At 41.7% G+C, this 21,982-nt stretch overlaps 2 protein-coding genes across 8 annotated transcripts in view; both read left to right on the top strand.

Moving 5' to 3' along the window:
• Positions 1–19,703, top strand: part of slc45a3 (solute carrier family 45 member 3) — a 40,975-nt gene extending 21,272 nt beyond the window's left edge. For 3 of the 7 annotated variants that reach the window (XM_061822916.1, XM_061822919.1, XM_061822917.1), the window contains exons 2-6: positions 4,726–5,043; positions 14,033–14,223; positions 15,280–15,943; positions 16,905–17,170; positions 17,252–19,703. In XM_061822916.1, the coding sequence (XP_061678900.1) occupies positions 4,800–5,043; positions 14,033–14,223; positions 15,280–15,943; positions 16,905–17,170; positions 17,252–17,722 (1,836 nt within the window). In that variant the 5' untranslated portion in view covers positions 4,726–4,799 and the 3' untranslated portion in view covers positions 17,723–19,703. Of the gene's footprint in view, positions 1–4,498; positions 4,629–4,725; positions 5,044–14,032; positions 14,224–15,279; positions 15,944–16,904; positions 17,171–17,251 lie in introns of those variants that run through there. The other 4 variants (XM_061822922.1, XM_061822921.1, XM_061822920.1 and 1 more) reach the window with 4 other exon arrangements.
• A 2,092-nt stretch (positions 19,704–21,795) lies between these two features.
• The window catches only part of LOC133502288 (fibroblast growth factor 6-like), an 11,659-nt gene continuing 11,472 nt past the window's right edge, over positions 21,796–21,982 (top strand). The window contains exon 1 of the mRNA XM_061822932.1: positions 21,796–21,982. This exon is cut by the window's right edge and continues 162 nt beyond it. Within this exon, the coding sequence (XP_061678916.1) occupies positions 21,796–21,982 (187 nt within the window).

Below are 21,982 nucleotides of genomic sequence, written 5' to 3'. Positions count from 1 at the left end.
AATGTAAAGAGTTGATTTGTGCTTCGTGTTTGCTCATTGAAGGGTAGCTCCATCAGCATTGACCCTACCCCCCAGCCTGTAATCTTAAACTCACACCCATCAGTGTGACCTCTGACCGTGCCTTTCACCACAAATCACGTGCCCAACTTAACATTTTAAAGACTGCACTGGTTGGAGGAGGCTTGTTGCTAATATGCTCTTCCTGTTTTTCAAATTATCAAATATTTGTCTTTGTGGGAGGAAACGGGAATGTTTGACTGCATTTTTTTTTTGTTACTATAAAAAAAATTAAGCCTTTGTTAACCTTGCCAAAAGTAGATTTGGAACTATCGTAATGAAAACAGCTTTCATTGATTTTATATGTTTTGCAAAAAAGCAAAGCAAATTTATTTACATCGTGGATTTCATACACAATGCGCTATACATAACTAAAAACATTTGAAGAAATTGAAATAAAACATTTTTAAAACAGGGAGATATATATATATATATATATATATATATATATATATATATATATATATATATATGTATAAGATGAAAAAAGTACAATTAAAAACAGCTTACAGTGTAAGAAATATTAAAAAGCGGAAATACTCTAGAAAGAAGAAAAGAGTTTTCAACCTGGATTTAAAAAACATTCACACTTTGGCCTGACCTCACCTCTGCTGGGAACTTATTCTATTTTCGTGCAACATAATAGCTAAATGCTGCTTCACCATATTTGCCTGGGACTCTGCACTCCACTATTTGTCCTGAGTCAGTCAATCTCCGAGTTCTACTGGGTTTATATTCCGTAAGCATTAATTACATGTATTCAGGACCTAAACCATTTAGTGATTTATAGACCAGTAGCAGAACTTTAAAATATATTCTGAAGCTGAGTGAAAGACAGTGCAAGGACTTTAGAATTGTAGTCATATGGTTTGATCGCTTTGTTCTGGTCAGAACCCGAGCTGCAGTATTCTGAATGAGCTGCAGCTGTTTAAGCTCAGCAGACCATTACAATAGTCGAGTCTATGTGAGATAAAACCATGGATGAGCTTCTACTGGTCTGCTTGCCACATGCAAGCCTTCACTCTAGATATGTTCTTCAGATGGTAAAAAGCAGTTTTTGTGACTGATTTGATATCACTGTTGGAGGTCAGGTTGGAATCCATTAGAACAGCAAGGTTTCAGATTTGGTCTTTGCTTTCCAAAGATAGTGAGTCCAGGTATTCACAAACAGCAATCTTTTTTTCTTTATTGCCAAAGACAATTCTCAGTTTTGTTGTGGTTAAGTTGAAGAAATTTTTGGCTCATCGAGGTATTTATCTGCTTTAGACAGTGGCTCAACACCTCAATTGAACTATAGTTTTCCGGGGACACTGGTAAATATAACTGTGTGTCATCTCCATAGCTATGATAGCCAGAATTAAAGTTCTGAAAATTTTGACCCAATGGTAGCACATACAGGCTGAGCAGGAGGGCTCCAAGAACTGACTATAGACTAATCACTAGCTGGGTCTGGTTATGCTGCACAAAATAAATTGACAACTGGTCCTTATTGGTGCTTTGAGATGCTGATTTTTGTTTTTAAATGTTTCATGTGGAACTGTTAAACAAATTTATAAAAAAAGAAATGTAAGATTCACATACTGACAGTGGGTTCTGATTGGTACTTCGACTGTGACACGCCACATGAACTGTTGAACAAAATTATCAAAGAAATTTGAAATTCACACAGTATTTTTCAAGTTATTCATTTAGAAACCCCATACAATTGGTGTATTCCACTCTGCGTTGTCGGAATATACTGTATTGTAATGTGCATTTTTTTGTTTAATTAAAAATGCTCCACAGAAAACATATCCTTACAAGGGTCACTGGAGTGCTGGAGCCCATCCCAGCTATCCTCGGGCAGGAGGCGGGCTAGACCCTGAACTGGTTGCCAGGCAATCGCAGGACACAGAAACAAATAACCAACCGGTTGCACTCACAGTCACACCTAAAGGCAATTTAGAGTCCAATGAATGCATGTTTTTGGAATGTGGAAGGAAACCGGAGTGACCAGAGAAAACCCATGCAAGGACGAGGAGAACATCCAAACACCAAACAGGTGGGACTGGGATTTGAAACTGGTGTCCAGGACTGTGAAGCAGATGCTCTAACCAGTTGCGCCACTGTGGTGCCCAACATGATTCAATTACGACAAATCTTTGGACTTATCAAAGTGAACTTGAAGACAATTTTATGGCTACCAAATAATGAAATTATTTAATTTTTCATTGAGTCTGTGTGCAAAGTAAGTACTTTTGCAGTCCTCTGGTCTGCATTATGCTGTCTCGTGTACGAGTTTAGACTGGATAAGTCGGAAAATGTCTAGGAAGCTGTCTGCATTTGAGGGTTTTCGGCCCCTTTTGTGGCCACTATCGGGCCCATTAAAGTGGAGGAACTCAGAAGGGAGGAGCATCGAAATGCTGCAGCCATTCATTTTGTGCCAGAAAAACAAAGAACCCACCCTGCAACCACAGCCTCAACTGTGGTTGTCGCTGCGATTCTGAAGCAACTTCTTCCGCTTCTCTTTTCCAAGCCATGCTTACTGGAGCTATGTAGAGTATGATTTTGAATTATGACAGCTTTGGTATTGTGTAGTTGTATTTCAACATCTGCAAGTCGGATGGAACCTCAAATTTTTATTTCTACCATTTTCCATAAAAGTACACTAAACTATTGCTTGCAGCATCATGTATGATGACGTTTCAGAAAATCTCTCGTGGCCCATTTCCAATGCTGTTTTGGATAAGAGAAATAGAAAATAAGGATAATCAGATTCCCACTGATATCACGTCTCTGTTAGAAAATGTAAACAAAACTTATCAGGCTCTACAATTGAGAGAGGATTGACAGATTCACAATCATAAAGTCATACCAAGCATACTGTATCCCGAAAGATTTTCCTTCCTTGTTAGAATGCAGGTCAGAGACAAAGTGGCTCTTCGAGACAAAGCGGATTTTCGGGTTTTGTTGAAGGATGTGGAAAAGCAAGGTGCACATTATGTAGGCTGGGGCTTTTAGTGGCCAGACATGTCAAAGGCAATAAAGACAGACCCCTGGTCCCTTGATGGATATTTTCAAGTCTGCCCATGCATTGTTAGAATGACGATGCTCCTCTACTGTGGCCATGCCTCGTCTTCACGCAATCGGCAACACAGTCATTGTCATCTTTACCTTTTTAACTACACCGTTTTTTTTCCGAGAACTCACGTTGAACTCAACTATTTATCCATGGTTCGAGAACTTGACAGAATTCATGGCATGAACTAAACTCTTACCATTGTAAACCTGTTGCTTTTTCCCTTTTTCTGAATATAACAGTATCACTTGAATGACATTGACAGTTTAGTCCTAGTTACTGTACACTGTACCACTTTGACCCCCCCTCCCAAAAAAAAGCATTTTCGTCATACAAGTAATTTTCTCATCTGATTAATTTCAATTGATGATTTAACCAGATTTTTAATCAAATGTGCAGTTTATCAATGTTTTCTGCAACCAAACATTATTAGTATTGTAGTGATTAATCTTTAGTAGCGTGATTATCTCCAAATGTAAATTAATTACTCAACAAAGCAGTATTGTCCTGCAAAACAATTATTCTTAAAAGCTTTCTACGATAGAGATGATATTACAGTTTTCCTCAAAGGAACAAGTTGACAGCATTAATAGGGAGGTATCGCAACAAATACAAATATAGCTCCTTGAGGTTTCTCTGTTCACACTGTTCCTGTTCTGTCAAATAAAAAAACAAAAATAACTGAACTGATGACGACAGTGCTCATCTGTACTTTGTTTTTCTAATATAACATCAGGGACTAAATTGAACTGGTTAAATCATATTTATCGTTGGTATACAAAACAAGACTAATCCCTCTAAATGGGCTTAAGTAGAGAGAAGGACCTGCAGGATCAACATGTGGTATCTTGAGGGTATGGGTAAATGTCAGTTGAACAATTATACATCAAGCAGTGGTTACTGTGCCTCCTGTTGATTGATAGGGTGCAGAAAATATCAAGGGAACTGATGTCTGAGTTCACTTTTGATGGCGGTAAATTCACAAGCTCAGTCATGTGTAGATTGATCAGAAGTCTAACGCTGACACAACATGATAACAGCTCTGTTGACGAGCTTTTAAGTTGCACTGCCGGCATTTCTTTTCAAAAAATTGTTTGATTTGCTTTGAGGTGTTTCTAGGTGAGAAAGACTAATGTAGATATCAAGTAAAACATGCTTATTAATCGCTCACATGGTGATCGGTGGAATTATGGCAAGATTGTCCCGCTATTTAAGAAGGAAAGACTGAAATGTCTTCCAGTGGGTTTATCACACTTCTAAAAGAAAAGCAAAGGAGCAGTGGGAGAGAGAATTTTCTTGGCAAATGGTTCTGCGTGTTTGCCACATTGCATTGCTGCAGCTGACTCATATCATCGCCGCCTGTTGTTGTTGTTCCTGGTATTCCGAAGCTGTTGGTGAGGAGCTCTAAGGAAAAAATCGGATCCTTTTGACTGCCGCTGTCATGTATTTTGACTATATTAAGGAAAATGTTGAGATTTATTGCGAAAAGATAGTCACTGTCACTCACAGCTAGGTAGATGAACTGTTATTTCAAGTCTGCAGCTTGATGCAGCATGATGTTGTTTGAGTGCTAATTTTGTAAAGCTTTATTTCTCTTTTTGCCTCTTCAGATACAGAAAGCTGAGAGGAGGATGAAACCTCCAGGTCTTCAAAGACATCTTCTTGTCTTTGTTGCTCCCCATCTATGGTGGCCCCATCTGCCTCCCCAAAGTTAAACCCCCCCAAACACTCACGAGTGGACAGCCCAAAGGGTAGGAGAGCCGAGCCAGCCCCTGTAAATATGCCTGGATGGAGGTCTCAGTGGCGTCTTGTCCTGCTGAACTCCCTTACCTGTGGCCTGGAGATCTGCGTTGCAGCTGGGATCACATATGTGCCCCCGTTACTGCTGGAGGCTGGTGTGGAGGAGCGTTACATGACTATGGTTTTGGGTAAGTGGTTACTCTTACATAATAGGTCTGCTTACCAAGTGTTGTCACTATTTCAAAGGTTCCCGCCATAGCGGGTCTGGTGCGAATGCCCAAACTAGCACGAGTTCCTTGCATTTTACATACCGCAAAGGAAGAACTTTGTTGGGCCTTCCAAAACAATTGTTGCCAAATTTAGTTGTAACTTATAGTTTAGCAGTTAGTAGCCTGGTACAGACACAGAGATTATCAGCTTCTCTTTGTGTCGATTTAGCCGTTTCCCGACCAAACACCTCAAACGCCAGACAATGTTAAATGTTATAAGATTATCCTGTAAAATTGTCCTAAGGTCTTATGTGTGTCAAGACTGGGTTCGTACCAATTTCAAGGTCCAAAACCGATCTGAGTGGGGGCGAACGGACTCCTCTCAAAGGTATACCTCGCCTATGAGAGACAAAATTAAAAAAATCCAGAAAATCACAGTCTGATTTCTAAAGCGTGTATGAGCAAGGTATTTGATCACTTATGAACAAGCAAGATTTCTGGCTCTCACAGACTTGTAACTTCTTCTTTGAGGTTCTTCTGTCCTCTACTTGTTACCTGTATTAGCAGCTCCTGTTTCAAATCATTAGTAAAAAAGTTATCTGTCCACAACATCAGTCACATTCAAACTCCACTCTAACCAAAACCAAAGCGCCGTCAAAAACAAAATTGTAGACTTGCCCCGGCTTGGAAGACTGAATCTGCAATTGGTAAACAGGCTGGTGTGAAGAAATTAACTGTGTGAACAATTCTTAATAAATGAAAGACATACAAGACCACGGATACTGTCCCTCAATAATGGGGCTCCACGCAAGGTCTCACCCTGTGAGATCCAAATGATCACAACAACGGTGAGGGGACCAGAGTAACAAAGGATACCATCAGTTCCACAGTGCCAGGTACTCAAATCCTGCAGTGCCAGAAGTGTTCCCCTGGTTAAGCCAGTACATGTCCAGGCGCATCTGAAATTTGTTAGAGAGCCTTTAGATGATCCAGTATATATGGTAAGATGAAACCAAAATAGAACTTTTTGGTATAAACTAAATTTGTTGTGTTAGAAGAGAGAGAATGCCAAATTGCATCCAAAGAACACTGTGAAGCATATGGGTGGAGGAAACATCCTTCTGGACTGTTTTTCTGCAAAGGGATCAGCATGACTGATCCATGCACAGGAAAGAATGAATAGGACCATCAAACCTGAGATTTTGAGTGAAAACCTTCCATCAGTAAAAATGAAATGTGGCTGGGTCTTTCAGCATGACAGTGATCCCAAACACATCGCCCAGAGGATGAATGAGTGGGTTAGTAAGAATCATTTGAAGGACCTGGAGTGGCCTTGTCAGTCTCCAGATCTCAACCCCATACAAAATCTTTAGAGGGAGTTGAAATTCTGTGTTCCCCAGCGATAGCCCCAAAAAAGTATAAAAAATTCTGAGCCACATTTGTGTGTAGTTAGTCACATCACGTGTGTCTATGTGGCTAAAGCTTTAGCCACACTTACCACGTCCGTGTCACTGGGACGGAAGCTGATAAGCTTTAACGATGCGGGTCCCACTGTCGAAATGATCAAGACATTATATTAAACATGTTTTTAAACTGGAGGATGAATCTGGACAACGCAGAGAAAACCGACGCCTACACAGATAGAACGTGTTTGTACGCACACTTAAGCTTCTCTTGTTAGCTTTGCGATTAACTCTGGTAACCCCGTCAACCTTGATGGTATTAACATGATCCTCACTCAAAGCAGTTAATTTTAAAATATGTCTTGTGACCTATAGGTGATGGCTAGAGTTAAAAAAAAAAAACAACAAAAAAAAATAATTCTGTATTTAGATAGCAAATGTTTTACATCTTCTATAGTCGATATGCGTTGGTGGGTTTCTCCATTGGCTAAAAGTGATATCATTGTGACGTGCTTCTCAAGAGAGGCTGTGCTGCCAGGCAATTTGGGAATGGCACTCATCCTCATTCAACTATCCTATTATTATAATGGAGGGTCTGAGTTTTTTGTTATTTGAATGAAAATAGATACTGTGCCTCTGGAGGACAAAGCCAATTTCCCCCAAGCCAGTGTCAGGTTCTCAAATGATTTCTTTCCGCTTTATCTAATAGCCATTTGTTGCCTGCTCAATGCTCCAGGTAATATTTCTGTTTTCTCTCTCTCTGGAATTTACTAAGTACTCTACACAAAGTACTACAGTAGAGAATCGTCACATTTTGTTAAAGGCAGAGTTGTGATATTCGTGGTTTGCATTAGACAGCAATCTGATTTGTGTCCCTGAAAACAGTGTTTGAACACATACTGCAGTCTACAGTGAAGAAAGCAAGTATTTGAATACCCTGCAAGTTCCCCGACTTGGAAATCATGGAGGGGTCTGAAATTATCATCGTAGGTGCATATCCACTGTGAGAGAGATAATCTAAAAAGAAAAATCCAGATATCACAATGTAGGATTTTTTTAAATGATTTATTTGTGTGATACATCTGCAAATAAGTATTTGAACACCTGAGAAAACCAATGTTAATATTTGGTACAGTAGCCTTTGTTTGCATTTACAGAGGTCAAACGTTTCCTGTAGTTGTTCACTAGGTTGGCACACACTGAAGGAGGGATTTTGGCCCACCCCTCCACACAGATCTTCTGTAGATCAGACAGGTTTCTGGGCTGTTACCGACAAACACGGAGTTTCAGCTCCCTCCAAAAATTTTCTCTTGGGTTTAGGTCTGGAGACCGGCTAGGCCATGCCAAAACCTTGATATGCTTCTTACGGAGCCACTCCTTGGTTTTCCTGGCTGTTTGCTTCCGGTCATTGTCATGTTGAAAGACCCAGCCACGACCCATCTTCAATGCTCTGACTGAGGGAAAGAGGTTGTTCCCCAAAATCTCACAATACATGGCCGCTAGGGATCGCAACCGGTTACAAATAACCGGTTATAACCGGTTTTTGTTTTTTTAAAACCGAAACCGTAATCGGACTTTCGAAATCGGTTAAAATTTCCAATCATTTCTTCCAGTTCCGGTACTCCACATTGCGCTATTTTTTTCAACATAATTTCCAGTTTTTTCAAGTTTCGCTGAGTAGAGTAAAAGTTGGACTCAAAAGAACATTCAGTTAAATCAAAGAAACATCAAACATGGCATCGAGGAAACGCTCGGTATACTTTCATGCCCTTTTTGAAAGTCCGAAAGAAGAACGTTAACATTAAAACATTTTTACAAAAAAAAAAAATTAACTTACACGAGTGCGTTGTTGAAAGCCACATTCAACAAGCTTGTTTGTCAATATTGTATACAAACTACCCCATTACCGCAGAGTAAGTTAACGATCGATGGTGTAGCGCCGGAGAAAAGGAGTCCAAGGCGGCGTGTCGGACACAGGAACAAAACTTGTTTTATTGGCAGACATCAAAACACTACTCGCATAACGGGGGGAACTCTGTGAACTCATCACTCCGCAAGAGCAACAACAAAAACAGTCCGTGCGGAACCCCGCACCCCAACTCGAGGTCCCGCGGGTGAATTATGTAAACACCACAATGGTACCGGTTTTAAAACCGGTTAATCGTTTTTTTGCTACACCTGCTCGGTTAAAACCGGTTATGAAAGTAAGCGTTTTTTTGCGATCCCTAATGGCCGCGGTCATCCTCTCCTTAATACAGTGCAGTCGTCCTGTCCCATGTGCAGAAAAACACCCCCAAAGTATGACGCTATCGCCCGCATGGTTCACAGTAGGAATGGTGTTCTTGGGATGGAACTGATCATTTCTTTTCCTCCAAACACAGTTAGTGGAATTATGACCAAAAAGTTCCATTTTGACCACAAAACTTTGTCCCATGACTCCTCTGTAACATCCAAATTGACATTGGCAACTTAGACGGGCCTTGACATGTGCTGGTTTAAACAGGGGAACCTTCGGTGGCATGCATGATTTCAAACCATGACATCTTAGTGTATTACCAACAGTCACCTTGGAAACGGTGGTCCCAGCTCTTTTCAAGTCATTGACCAAGTCCTGTGGTGTAGTCCTGGGCTGATTCCTCACCTTTCTAAGGATCATTGAGACCCCACGAGGTGATATCTTCCATGGGGCTCCACTCCGATTGAGATTGACCGTCATGTTTAGCTTCTTCCACTTTAATGATTGCTCCAACAGTGGACCTTTTTTCACCAAGCTGCTTGGCAATTTCACCGTAGTCTTTTTCAGGCGTGTGGAGTTGTACAATTTTGTCTGTGGTGTCTTTGGACAGCTCTTTGGTCTTGGCCATGTTACTGGTTTGAGTCTTATTGATTATATGGAGTTGACAGGTGTCTTTATTCAGCTAACGACCTCACACAGGTGCATCTGATTCAGGATAATACATGGAGTGGAGGTGGACTTTTAAAGGCGGACTAACAAGTCTTTGAGGGTCAGAATTCTAGCTGATAGACAGGTGTTCAAATACTTATTTGTCACAAATCATTAAAAAATCATACATTGTGATTTATGGATTTTTCTTTTTAAATTATCTCTCACAGTGGACATGCACCTACGATGAATATTTTAGACCCCTCCATGATTTCTACTGTAAGTGGGAGAACTTGCAATATAGCAGGGTGTTCAAATACTCATTTTCTTCACTGTAGTTTGTTCATGCATGCCTGTGCACATGTTTTGAGCAAATAGCTGTGTGAACAGCTGTATCTCGTAAGACTTGTTGTGATTGGCTTTCACAGCTGCAGGACTGAGGTGACGGCAGAGTGCAGTTAACTTGTCTCCCTTGTGTGCCTCTGTAATGGGTCCTGTATGCAGTCTATACAAAATTATTTTATCTCACTTCTTGTGTGCTGTCAGGTTTGTAATTATCATTCCTTTTTTTAAAAAAAAACTGAGCCAGTGCTTGAGATGCACTATAAAAAATTTAAATAAAAAAAAAATCTGTCAGAAGGATGACGAAAAAAATGAAAAATACCTTGCTTGTCATTTCCATCATTTGAAACAGACAAATCCAGCTGGAATGTATTTTTTTCCAGTCTTTTGTCCTGTATTTGAACATCTGCTGTCATAACAAAAATGTCCTGTCAAAACGGTTATGTCTTTATTTTTTAAAATTGTATTTCATTAGACTGATTGCCTGCTTCTGTCAATTTTGTACAGGTCTCCCTTTTGAAAACATGACAGGGTCCTTTTTTTAAATTAAGCTCTTGCCCCCACGATTAAGCAGTTTTCCATATTGCATGGCATCAAGCTGTGGACATAAAGTGCGGTGTGCTGTGCTGCATTTGGCCAGAGGCAGTTGTGTGTGTGTGCGTGTGTGTGTGTGTGTGTGGAGGATGAGCTGATGAAGGCATTTTTTAAGGCAGGAAGCCATATGTAGGAATCAGCACCAACAGTCACTGATGATGGCAATCGATTACCCAGTAGGTCAGTCAGGGAGACTAAAAACGGCCAGTTAAAATAATACAGTATACACACTACTATGTAGTTACACATATTATATTCATGGGTACACAAATTTTTTTGGTCTGGTTCTCAGTAGAGCACCACAGGTTGTTGGTTGGTGCTCATCTCAGCCTCCCCCAATCCACAGACAACACTGGCAGTGGTGATCCTTGGATTTTTTTTTTTTTTTGCTACTGCTCTTAATCACAGTACTGCAACAGGAAACACGTAATGTGTGGCTCGCACTACAAGAACAATTTAGTCATGTATGAATACATTATGTCAGACTACTTTGTAGCAACTGCCTGATTAAAAAAAATACCATAAATTTGGAATGGTTGAAGTCACCGGGCGGGACGCCCGCATCACTTCTCGTTTAATTTTTAGTTTGTCACTTATTTTTGTGCATAACACTGGGGAAAAATGATGGGATACATTCTTCTTTTTAATCATTTATTTTTTATTAATCTCATAAACCTCAGTCACTTACATTTGAAAAATGTACGGGTGTGGTCAGTCAGGCCCGCAGATATAAGCTGCGGATGTGTATTGTTACCCTGCAAGAGTGTACCCCTTTAAGAGCGGAGGGGGACAGTGTCAGGTAAACGAGGAAGTAGAAGTAGGTTGAGCAGCAGACACTGTGCGCTTCCGTGTTTAAACAAGTAAATAAATAAAAGACGTCAGGCTGTAGTTCACTGCGTTGGGTTGGTTTTCATGTGCGCTGAGTGTGTGCGACAAGTGTACAATTGTGCAGTGGCGCAGTTTAGAGGGAACATTGGTCAAGACTACACAAAATAAGTGATGTCTTTCAATACCTAGGTATTTCTACTTGTAAAAAATTCTATGCACGTGATTTTTCATGCTCGACTGTGCAGATTTGCGAGTGCAAAGGTGTGTGGGCGCATACGCGCCTGTCAAATCACAGTGACTGAATCCTTGGTTTGCTACAGTAAATCTATTTACATTCTCTGTTAGAGCGGCCCGTCGATTCACCTTACTCAAATACAAAAATGAGGATGCACGTAGTGACTTATAGTTTTAATCGGAACAAATGGGGGAATCTACAACAACAGAAAAGATAATACGAGGTACTCACAAATGAAGACCGATAGACATTTGTTTGGGGAGCTGAGTTGTGACATAAAGGGAGTCAGTGAGCGTGGCGTGGACGTGTAGTTGGATTCACTGTTCTCGTTAATTTAACCCAAATGTGTACCAATCTACTTTTAGCAGGCTGCAAGGTTGCATTTACAAGCATTGACCAAGGTCGAGGCAGGCAGGTTGAGCCCGAGGGAACAGGTGCTCATAGGAGGGTCAGAGCGGGTGCGTAGTGCTGTTTGTGTCTGCTTCAAGCATGGGCAGGTATGTTTGTCCTTCGAGGCTGCTCTTTGAGGATTCACCTCAGTGAGGGTGAAATGCCTCTTAATCGGGGAGGTCTAGGTAGACCTTAGCCGACCTGAAAACGCCGGGCACCAGCCAGGAGGAGAGCGTCAGGCAGCCCAATAGAGAGAGACAGACACCATCATCCAGGAGAACATGTCCCAAGTGTGTTGGGCTTTTCTGTCCCTGTTCACATCCGAGCTCGAACGGGTGGCCAGACCAAGATGCTTTTGTTCCTTCCTTTTCATTTTACGATGAATTTGGTTTAACCCAGTGGATTTATATAAAGTATGAATTATTGCGTTTCAGATAACTTGAACATTTTTCCTCTAGCGTTGACTAGTCCCACAGTTGAATCTTCATGTTATGTGGTTACAGATTGCTGCGATTATCTCCCCATTTTCAGTAACATTTGTGTGTTTGTTTGCTTTCTTTTATCGGCACAATTAACACAGATTTGACATCAGACATTCAAGTTTGTAGCAGTCCAGTCACCAGTAGTGTTCACTCTACTATTCACAATATATTTTTGTCACATTCTCCCAGTATGAGTGAGAAAGATCCATGTCTACCCTGGCACCCCATCGCCTGTAGCCGTCATTCTTGGCCCAAATAGTGTCCCTTTCAAGCGGCCAGAGACCCCCTGGTTTGTGGGGTCCATCTGGGGTGGGAATTAATCAGTTTAGCATCATCATGCTAAGCACAGCAGTCCGGCCTTTCCTCTGATGTTATCATTGGCAATCCACTTAACGTTGGTGTGCCATGAAAAATGTGCCATCTCTTTGTCTTCCCGTTCTTTGAGAACATGGGCCGAATGTATCAAACTGTGGGGTGTCATCTTCATATCTCATGATCGCTACAACTGCAATAAAATCTTGTAATCCAATAACAACTCATCCCGTCTTTTACAATCCGTGGGCTTGCGTCTTTTGTATTATTAAAACAAAATGGGGAAAAACTTTTTCTGGTGGTCACCAGTGCTCGGGAAAGGACTTTAATTCAATGTTTTCTTGACGTATGTTTACATACTTTTAGTATGATACCACTTGTAAGCAGGCAACAAAACATTATGTAGGCTAGGGAGCTAGTGCTAGCAGTAATCGTTGTACATAAAAATGCCAGTGTTATGTCGAATCATGCTTTAAAGTTTCTGTATCTGAAGTAATTTAATTAGATTAAGTTAGCAGCCATTATTTCCGTCATGTTGGTTTAACCTGACTGATGAGATTACGTGACTTGAATACCAAATACTTTAGAATACTCGGTGTACAGTCCACAAGTCTACGTCCATTTTCCAAGCCACTTATCCTCACATTGGTCACTAAAGTGCTATGGTCGCCCATGTTCCCACGGTAATCCAAGGACAGGAGACGTTTGTTTCAGCCTTCCAACGCATTCAGGTCACACAGTTTCCTAAGATAATGTTCGTCTGGCCTCGTTTGTGTTATTTAGTGATTGTCCTGTTTTTGTAGGTTCCCTTGAAAGATCGTATTTAAATATCTATCAAATTCACTACATGCATCCTTGTTTGTATTTGCGTACAGGAAAACTGAAAAGCTTCTGATGAGGAGAACTCGTCTTAGTTTGTGAAGCAAGCCTTCACGGGTTGTAAGATTGATCAATCTTCTTCTTTTCCTTTCGGCTTGTCCCATCATCTTAGATGAACGCATATTTGTTTGCCACAGTTTTACACTGGTGGCCATTCCTGATGCAACCCCCCTGCATTTAATTAATTAAAAGGTTTCTCGTCATTTTCCTCAACTGTTATGTGCAAATATGTGACTTGATGCCCCATAAGTCAAGATTTCGATTTATCACGTGTAATTCAAGAATTATGACAAACTGGAAGCGACTTTGGCGTCTCTCCCGTTTCATGTCTACATTCCAAATCAATAATAATTTTATTTAATTTAGTTAATTGCTACAACTGTTTGGATTAGCAGCAGCAAAATAAAATAAAATAAACACGATATAATGTTAACTCCACTCAGGCATCGTCATCCATGGTGCTGTTTAAAATGAATAAATTAAATAAATAATATGAAAAGAGAGATGATGGACAAATGCACAGTGACGCAATTTAATTGAGCCCAGATTTAGTATTTTCAGTGAGCACCTGTGCACCCCCTATATGCACTTCTGACTACATCCCTGGTGTTATTCACAGGTATTGGTCCAGTGCTCGGCCTCCTGTTCATCCCTCTGATTGGCTCAGCCAGTGACAACTGCAACAGCAAGTATGGAAGAAGGCGGCCTTTCATCTGGCTGCTATCTCTGGGAGTCCTCCTGGCACTTTTTATCATTCCCCATGCCGACATCCTGGCTGCACACCTTGCCTGGGGAGGACGCACTTTTCAGGTCGGTAACATGACAAATTAATCAATCCTTCATTTTCGGTAGCTTGTTGTTATCACATTTGTAAATGAGCTCCACTCTGTCCCATTTAATTTATTCAATGTTGCTCAACTTTCTCAGTCTTTTTTGCCACATGTCCCAGCTTTTATGGAACGTCTTACAGATGTAAAATTCCAATTTAATGATTATTTGCTTAAAAAAAAAAGTTTATCAATTTGAGCATTAAATATCTCATCATTGTAGTGTATCCAGTTCAATATAGGTTGATTTCCAAATCATTTTATTGTTTCATTTCATACAATATCCCATTTTCATTAGAAGTGGGTTTGTAGGTCAGAATATTTCTCTCTCTTAATTATGAAAAACTTAATTTTAAAATTGCAATTGCAGTTTGATGAATACTTATATTTTTTAGACGATTAGAAACAAATAGCGTGACAAACAAGTGGCAAGCGTGACAAACATGCTCAAAAAATAAATCAGGAATGGGGAATGCACTTATTCTCACCACTGTAGTTTGTGTTTTTGCATATCCAAAAGCAACGATAAAAGGTTTATATATTTTTTTTCTTTTACACGTGGAATTCGTTGAGGCCTCGCAAACCCCCCACTTTTTTGACAACTGCACTTTTTGTGCTGCAATTATGGGCCATGTGATGTAATTTTTTTTCTATATGCCGTGGGCCACTGAAAAGTGTATGGGGGCAGCAAATGGCGCTTAGTTTGTAGTTTGGGCCTCCATGAAATAGGGTACTCATTAATTTGTTGAAGTACTCCACAAAGGCCAATGTTTGTTTTGGAACTCTACATCTAGATCACCAAGTAGAGTTCCAAAACAAACTTGACCGTGGCCATAGTGTTTGACCAGTTGATTTGCTCTGCTTCAAAGTTCCGTTAATGTGTTCACACCTGACCAAACAAAATGTGCCATGGGGGGAAAACTATTTAATGGACTGAATTGTTATGAGAGTACCCTCAGATATTGATAAATGATTGTGAGTGGGGTCATCAAAAGCCATCATCAAATGTAACTTGATTCATTTGCTTCTCTGCTTTTAGGTGGGTTTCCTAATCCTTGGAGTGGGCCTTCTCGACTTTTGTGGACAAGTTTGCTTCACGCCATTGGAGGCGCTATTATCGGACCTGTATCGAGATGGGGAGGACTGCAACCAAGCATTTGCAATGTTCTCCTTCATGGTCAGCTTAGGAGGCTGTGTGGGATACTTGCTTCCTGCATTAGACTGGAGCCACAGCCTGCTCTCGGTTTACCTTGGAGGCCAGGATCACTGCCTCTTCTTTCTCCTCATCCTTATCTTTATAACCAGCCTACTCATCACTATGAAGGTTTCCGAAGAACCTTCCTGTACTATCAACGACTCGGCCGGTGCTGCATCTTTGCTGGAGCCGGGAATGGGGACAAAGGAGGCGGGCCAGTGTGGTGTGCCTCGCTCTTGCTGCTACCTTCTTAAGTGCAAGTTGAGGCTTGTGAAGTCGGGACCTGTGCTATGCTTGCTGAGAACGTGCTGGTCCATGACCCCTGCCATTTACAGGAGCTACTGCCATGTCCCGCGGGTCATGTGGCAGCTGTGTGTGGCTCAGCTCTGTAGCTGGATGGCTGTAATGTCCTTCATGCTCTTCTTCACAGTCTTTGTAGGGGAAGGTCTGTATGGTGGCGTTCCCAGCGCGGTACCAGGAAGTGTGCCCAGGGAAAGATACGACGAAGGTCAGATTCATAAAATGTCTCTTTGCTTGTTGTGCAAACACTATTTATTACTTTAAGCTAGAACACGTTTATCTTTGGTATGTTATTTCTTGCGCATGGAGTTTTGATAGATTTACCACAGTTAGTACTTAACTTAAAACACGGCAATTTGTTGCCCGTTTCTTGTACGGAGGCCGTTTATTTGATTTTGCTCTTGTTTTTCTCCAGTCTGTTCACACAGTCATTTTCTGTCATGTCAAGTAGACTCCCCCACTTTGAGTTCCAGAACAAATCTAATCAAAATACTCTTCACATAAATAAATATCTGCTCTATTGCTCAACTTCGCATCAACACAGTTGAATATCCTTCTGCCGCTTCCAGAAATGGTTTGGTACACTAAAGCAGTTGGTACATCTTGAATGGATTTTGACAAGTTGGAGCCTTTTGTCTTCAGATTTCTACTCCTAAATACACTTCTAAAACTGTTGTTTCTGTCATGTCATGAACAAAAAAATGTTAAAACCCAAAGCTTTGAAACAAAAATAGTGAATTTTAAGATTATCTTTCGACTGCTTCCTCTACAAACTGTTCAGGCTTTAGTGTCAACACAGTGATTTTTACAAGCGTTAGCAGGCTTTTGTTTCCTTTTGGGTTTTGTTTCTTTGTTTTCTGAAGATTCCCCATTTGTCCTTTGGGAGGACCTCAGCTCGTGGTTCTATGGTTAGCCAAGTGGGTCAGATTTTGAGGCAAACTCAATAAGTAAATTGTGTCGGTCTGTGTGTGTCCGTCCTATAAATGCTTCTCAATCATTTATCTACGGTCCATGAATGGCAATGGAAAAGTATTCAAAAATCCAACATGAAAATCACACTTTTGGCTTGTAATTTATACTAAAGGTCTGGCTTCTCACTCCCACGTTTAATGAGAAGAGCTGTGAGCTTTATTTGGCCTGCTCTGACTCAATTTATGTTCCTATTTCAGGTATCCGTATGGGAAGTCTGGGTTTGTTCCTCCAGTGTGCTACTTCAACCTTCTTCTCAATGGTCATGAGTCGAATGGTTCACCATTTTGGATCCCGCTGGGTGTATTTGAGTAGCATGGTGAGTTTCACGGTGTCTGCTTTGGTCATCTGCCTATCTAAAAGCGTGGTCCTCGTCACAACCATGGCGGCCCTGACCGGCTATGCCTATGCTGCGCTGCAGACATTGCCCTACGCCCTCACCTGCCACTACCACAAGGAGAAGAAGGTAATAACCCCTTTTGTTGGCTTTTTTTTTTCTTGGAAAATCTGGAGGAGGGCAGTTAACATTGGTTTTATCCTGCTTCAGGTATATATGCCAAAAAGGAAAGCCAAAAACACAGGTAAAAATGGTTTTGCAACCAAGAGAGACTATTTGACTCCAGCAGAAGAGGAGGGCTTACTAAACGACACGGTTGACCCTTCCTTTGGAAAAGTCTTCTTCAGCCAGGACGGTTACTACGCTGCTCGCCTCAACCAGAACGGCTCAGCTCACAGCCCCGCCGGCCCTGAGCCTGAGGACCCGGAGTCGGGATATGAAGACCGTGGTGTGGGTTTGGACTTTGCCATCTTAGATAGCACCTTTCTCCTCTCTCAGGTTATCCCCACCCTCCTCATGGGCACTATTGTTCAGTTCGCACAATCAGTCACCGCCTATATTGCCTGCTCTGCAGTCTTAGGCGTTGTTGCCATCTGTTTAGCCAATCATATTGTCTTTGACCAAAAGGACCTCAAAGGCTGTGACTCAGATGGGAAACCTATGGGAAAGATCGTGGAATAATGGAGGGGGGAGGAGTGTCGACAATGCAATTGCTTAGTATCCCGGGAGGCCTTGCTCTATTTTTATGTTATTTGCACCTTATCAAAAGCGTGCCATTTATAAGGCATTGTAGAATGAGTGAACATGTCATCCGGGACGTGCCGCTAGTTTAAATAGCCACAGGTTTTGCCCCGTTGAATGAGGGTTTTCCCTTTTCACCACCAAATATATTTACACTCTATTCTCAGATGTATACAGGGTATAAAAGGTGACATCAACAGGGAGGAGTGTTGCCTTGCTTCTTCACTCACCTGACACACCAGATGTTTTATTTCACAAACCCATCTGAGGCTTTGGACGAATTATCTGTTTCTCCAATGTATTGGGAACGCTGCCACCTCCAAAATAGCACTAGGCAAAATCACCCTCTAGTTGTCTTTTCTATTCCGTTCAAGGCCATTGAGCAGTTGGAATATTTTTAACCAATCCAAATGATAACACTCCTAAGCCAGGCACGGTGATATTTGGCAGATGTTATACATGTATTTTTGACATTTCTGTTGCCTTGCTGGGAACCAATGAAAAAAAAATTAAATTAAAAAAAAAATCCATAGTGATCTTTATACCTGGCTCTGGTTTACTGTCAATTATGACAGTAACAACAACAATCTCATTGGTGCCACAGAGACACGCTTAGCCTAACAATTGTGCCACATACCACACGAAGTGATTACAACACACCCCTCCCATATCGTGTCTTATTTAAAAGAGTCAAGAGAGCTATGTAGTAGATTAAATCAAATCCATGTAGGAGCTAGGAGCTTATCAGAAATGGTTGAGCTGGCAGTTTATTAGAACTGGACGATAGATGGTCCAAATAGTATGAAAGTGGACAGCTCTATCTCTGATCAGGACAAACATCTCAGGTTTGCACTTTACCGTAGTGCCCTCTTCTGTCTCAAAGCCGCTGATATTCCTTGCTGCGCCTCCGTGCTTTGACGTAATTATGACCCTTGACAATCTAGGACTCCCAGATGCGCTTTTATACGCAATAGTGCTGTAAATGGTATTCACATATTTTATCCATTCCCAAAAGACCAAATCATTTGCTCAGTAAACTGTTTGGTAACTAAAGATGACAGTATGCACTGCGGAAGACGAGCCTGTGTGTGTGTGTGCGTGCGTGTGTGTATGTGTGTGTGTCGCACGGTTTCGTGTCATGCTCAGTGATCTCTGTTGTAATCACCAGGCTGTTTTCATTCGAGCAATTTGTATTTGCGTTCAGATTCTCTTTAACCAGGTACATGCAGTCGGCCTTTCGATGCCCGAGATGTGTTAAGTGTTGTTGTTGTTTTTAACAAACAAGGATAGTTTTGTCCCAGAATGCAAAGAAAAATATTGTCCAGCAGTAGCACAATTGTCGAAAAAGTGCCTGTATGTTTTTCTGCCTTTTGTACATAAGTATTTATTTATAATGCTTTTATTGGGGAAACAGAGTTTTTAAGATATTGGCCTTTGGCATCTGCTCTAGGTGCAAGGATGAGGGCTATTTTTGTGAAAGAAAAAAAACTAAATTATTTGTACAGTGATGTGCAACAATCCTCGGGCTCCTAACTTATTTTAACATGAAAACTTTCTTCTGGAGCATCTGCTGTTTGCTTTCACACTTTATTTGCCATGCTGTTGGATCTTGTTTATTTTGCCAGCACTGCTTTGATTACCACTACAATTCTATTTTTACATTCTTTTTTTTTTTCTTTGAAGGCGGAAGTTAATTTTAGGCCCCCAAACAAGAAAGTTGTCGGATTTTTAAGCCAGTGCTAAGTGCCAAATTCAGACTCTTGAAATTTATGATGACTACATTTTTATAACCATGTACCACAAAATATTACTGCTTGTTGTCACTGAGGCATAATTCCATGAGACATTTTACACCCATCATATTACTCTGTAATAAATGTGATCCCTAAACAGTTTTAGAAACAATAAAAAATGAACTGGCTGACAAGTTTTATGTATTTTTGTTTTTCTTAGCAAATACTGAAATTTGATGCTTAGCCCCACAAATTTTATATGGGATAAATGTGTATCATAGAACATTTACGGTTCAACAGTCCATTCCAGGAAATATTTTCAACATTCTCCACTGTCATGCAACAGCTATAAAAAGAAGTTAAGGATTATTAAGTCGCACACACCTGAGGTGAATTGTTGGAGATATCCTGCGGGGGGGGGGTTGTCAACCTATCAATAAAACAATATCATATTGATTGATTTAGCCTTACTCTTAACTTTAGTTAGCCTTTTGCCTTGTTGAAAGTTGTCCTTTTCTAATAATTGCATCAAAAATGCCAAAGAATGGTTATGAGGTTTGGGGTTTAAATCCCGGTTGTGATGTTTCTGGCTGGCGTCTGCATGTTCTCAAGCTTGTGTGGGCTTGCGTCAACTTTCTGAAGCTGGCATGTTCGATTAGCTGAAGACTTAAGTTGTCCATAAGGTGTGAATATATGCATTTGTGTTTGAATGGTTGTTTGTGTCCTGCAAATGGCCAGCACCTAGTCCAGGATGTGCCGCATCTCCCCCAAAATCAACTGAGAAAAAGCAGCTCAGTTGCACAGAAAATGCATGACGGGATGGATAGAATGTGGATGCTTTGTGCGACTTGTGAAAATTCAAGGGGCTTTGACTTTGGCGACCCCTGGACTCATAAATATTGACTGACTTTTCTTTAAAATAGACTTCCCTCCTAAAGATGCCGTTATTTCTTTGGATTTTGGACTGAGGCCTGGAGCTTCTTCCCATTTGCTTTTCCCTGAAGCTCTGAAGAAATCTATCTTGGTAATGGTGCCATCCCTTGGAAATCTCGAGAAGTGACTGCTACGGCCACATGGCCGTGCAGCTGCTGACATTATCTGTTACATGGAAAAGACGATAGGCTTTCGTGTCACTGGGAATGGCATGCGGACTATGTGTGCCATTCCGTGTCAGGCCTCCTCATCGCTCCTCGCAGCACTTACATATGTACCATGGGAAGCTTGCTGAGACCATAACGTGTTACTTTAGGATTGAGGCTGCAGTGGGCAGCCCCCCCCCCCCCAACCCCCAGTTGTAGAACCGTAACTTCAGGTGGTGTAAGCCAGCGTTTCCCAACAATTATCAGCCCAAGGCACAAACTGTTTTATATATTTTTTTAAAAATGCATAGCACACACTGGAGCTAAAGGTTCATTGGCATCTAGGAAGAGCAATTGTCCTTCTGCCTGTCACTACTGTATACATCATTGGCATTGATGGATTAGAATAAGAGAGAATATATTACTTATTTGTGATGAACTAATTTTCAAGCAACTACAGGAAGTGAAATTGGACAAGTTCCCGCAGCACACGTGGTGTTCTCTCTGTTCACTGGTTTAGACGATGTATATAGATTTGTTGAGGGGGTCAGAAGAAAACGTGGGACCGCAGGCGCCCTGTCATTGCTCTCCAGTGACAAGTGGGACTGTTTTTACACCTTCTTTCTAAATAAGGAAGCGGCCTGACAGACATATGACCACCCACCCAATTTGGGAGCAGCCCTGAGTGCCCGCTCTACCACCCCCCACCCACACCCCCTTACTGTGCCAGCAATGACAAAACATTGAACGCCGATTTCCTGCAGCCATCAGGACCATCTCTGGCCGTGCATTTGGGAGTGAGATCCAGGGAGGATGCAGGGCCACCGGCTGGCCTGAGAGGGAAGTGCGGGTCGCCCTTTTTTGGTGCACGGCGGATTATATCTTGCAACTCTTTTCTTTTTGGTCGAGGAGCAGGAGAGAGAGCAAGTGCGTGCGTGCGTGCGTGCGTGCGTGCGTGCGTGTGGGGGAGCGAGAGAGGCGTGGAGGTAGGAGCTGCAAAACATGGTAATCGCCAGCAGCAGCAGCACCAGCACCACCATCACCTCCAGCGTCTCCTCTCCTCCTCTGCACCGGGGCTTGCGTTTCATGCCCTGCACAGCTCCAGAAATAACCCTCAGCCAGCATGCCGAAGGGAGAAAAACAAGAAGAGCGGTATTTTTAGGCTCATTAATTTGGACCACGTGGTCTGAAGGTAAACCGGATGGCCGGAGCTCACAGGCTCCTCGTCAGTATGTCCTGCGAGGCCGGCACGCCGCACTGGACGCTGACCGCGGCGGTTCTCTTGAGCCTCCTGCTGGGCATCGTGTCGGCGTACCCGCTCCCGAGCGGCCGGACGAACGGCACCTTGCTGCTGGAGAAGCGATGGGAGACGCTCTTCTCTCGCTCAG

The sequence above is a fragment of the Syngnathoides biaculeatus genome, chromosome 6, assembly GCF_019802595.1.
Source record: "Syngnathoides biaculeatus isolate LvHL_M chromosome 6, ASM1980259v1, whole genome shotgun sequence".
NCBI classification, from domain to species: Eukaryota; Metazoa; Chordata; class Actinopteri; order Syngnathiformes; family Syngnathidae; genus Syngnathoides; species Syngnathoides biaculeatus.
This window is presented reverse-complemented; position numbering and strand designations above follow the sequence as displayed.